Here is a 2,325-nt window from a genome sequence, read left to right on the forward strand (position 1 = left end):
AACCACTACATAGAGTGCTTGTAAATATTTAGGTATACTTTTGTGCGAGATCTGGAAATTCTAAGTCTGAAATTATAGCTTTTTTCTGAAGAAAAAATAATAGATTACTATCACTTTTTAGAAAGGCAAGATTTTATTTTTTTCTAAGAATAGCAGTCATTCGCCCCTTTATTCCTATCAAATACATACTCGTATAAAAAATTACGGGTATAGCGAGCTGAGCTGGAATGAAAAGAACAAACAGGTTTCGTATTTAACCCATTAACCAATTTTCAGAACGGAAATAAAGTTTTAAACTCAAACATTAGCTTTTATTACAAAAATAGCTTAGAAAATATACAAAATTCTGACGTCAGTTGATTTGATACCCTTAACTATCTTGGTCGTCAGAGGGTTAAAGCGTCTCAGTTTTCGATATTCAAATCATTAACGAATTACTTTACTCAATTTAAAGTGTGTGTTTCCCAGCACTGTGCTCTCCAACTTCAAACTGACAGAAAGAAAAAATATTTCTTCTTTCAGACAGATGGGAAAATAGCTCAAATAAATTCAGCCTTGACTCATTCATCGAATATGTTTTCACAATTACGCCGCCGTATACCTTCTATATTACGACGCAACACCGCCGATAACACGTTACACCGTTACGCGTCGAATATATGCGCACAAACGCTACAATACTGCAAGTATGGTGAACCCGCTGACGTCCTGGAGCTGGTTGAGCTCACCGCATCAGAACCAAAAGACACGCAAGTGCTGGTAAAGCTGCTAGCCGCACCCATCAACCCCTCCGACATCAACACCATACAGGGCAAATATCCAGTGAAGCTGCCCCTACCAGCCATCGCCGGCAATGAGGGTGTGGCCGAAGTGCTGCAGGTGGGCGACAAAGTGCAACAGCTTAAGCCAGGGCAGCGTGTCGTTGTGGTCGAGAATGCTCTGGGCACCTGGCGCACACACGCTGTCCTCGAGGAGCATCAGCTGATGTGCATTCCGAATGAAATCGACTTGGCTGCCGCAGCCACTTTGGTTGTAAATCCACCGACAGCCTATCGCATGCTGAAGGATTTTGTGCCGCTCACTCAGGGCGATTGTGTCATACAGAATGGTGCGAATAGCGCTGTGGGACAGATGGTGCATCAGCTGTGCAAGGAGTGGGGCCTGAAGTCTGTCGGTGTGGTGCGCAATCGACCGAATTTGGAGGAGGTGAAAACCTATCTGAAAGAGCTGGGCGCAAGTGAAATACTCACGGAGGAGGAGTTGGCGAAGACGGATATCTTCAAGAAGAAGCTGCCAGCGCCGCGTCTGGCGCTCAATTGTGTTGGTGGCAAGAATGCGTCGGACATTACAAAACAGCTGGCACCCATGGGGGTGATGGTCACCTATGGCGGTATGTCGCGACAGCCGGTTATGGTCTCGACGCCTGCGCTGATCTTTAAGAACATCTCATTTTGTGGATTTTGGGTGACGCGTTGGATGCGGAACCATGTCAAAACGCCTGCGCGTGAGAAAATGTTCGCTGATCTAATGAAAATGTTCCAGCAAGGAAAGTTGAAGGGCGTCAAGTGTGAGATGGTGCCGTTGAAGGAGTACAAAGCGGCGGTGGCAGCAACCTTGGACTTGAAGGGTTTGGTGGGAAAGAAGTACATCTTGGATATGCAGTGTTAAGTAGGTGCTATCTCTGGAAGGGTGTTTATAGAAAATCGAAAGCGAAATAAATAATGCCATTTACCCGCATGTATTTTTGTTCGTTGCAATTGTTTAAGAGATAATTTGGTACTAAATTTATGAGCTTGAAAAAATACTAGTCGCGTAACAAAAATTGGTATTTCCTATAGAATCGAACACTTTGAAATAGGGTTGCCACCTCTGCGAGACTTAAAATTAAAAGCATAGAATCCTTATTTTGGTTACTCTACCCATTCGTCTTACTAAAAAATATCAAACAAAAGTTCGACCTTCGTTTTCTTAATTGGCGTACGCTGATTCCAACAACAACTTTGCCGTTTGCGGCGGTTAAGCAACACAAAATCCTCACATTCAGCCAAACTCAAACCAAATTCGCAGAACTCATTCGCTATCCACAAAAAGACAGTGTCTTCAATGCCAATCGGCACCTAAAAGCTTGTAGAAAACCCAAATTTTACAGCTTCCTTCCGTGCCACAGCTTTTGTTTGGTGTTTGTGTGCCTCTAAGCGAATTTTATGTACCTCTTTCTACTTTTGCTTTTATCCCATTCATAGCAGGCTCTTTGTTTGCGTGGGAACTCGATGAGAAAAGGAAATACCGTTGCATGCTTTTGAAGTCAGCTGCTACAGCTGCCAA

The 2,325-nt window shown here is 43.7% G+C and overlaps 1 protein-coding gene across 1 annotated transcript; it reads left to right on the forward strand.

Annotated features, from left to right (window-relative positions):
• Positions 1–486: 486 nt before the first annotated feature.
• Positions 487–1,915, forward strand: LOC118753244 (enoyl-[acyl-carrier-protein] reductase, mitochondrial-like). Its single transcript, XM_036488121.1, has one exon. The coding sequence runs from the start codon at positions 574–576 to the stop codon at positions 1,666–1,668; it is 1,095 nt and encodes a 364-aa protein (XP_036344014.1). The 5' UTR covers positions 487–573; the 3' UTR covers positions 1,669–1,915.
• Positions 1,916–2,325: the final 410 nt, after the last annotated feature.

Source organism: Rhagoletis pomonella, unplaced genomic scaffold, assembly GCF_013731165.1.
Source record: "Rhagoletis pomonella isolate Grant_MI unplaced genomic scaffold, Rhpom_1.0 Rhpom_scaffold_02258, whole genome shotgun sequence".
Taxonomy (NCBI): Eukaryota; Metazoa; Arthropoda; class Insecta; order Diptera; family Tephritidae; genus Rhagoletis; species Rhagoletis pomonella.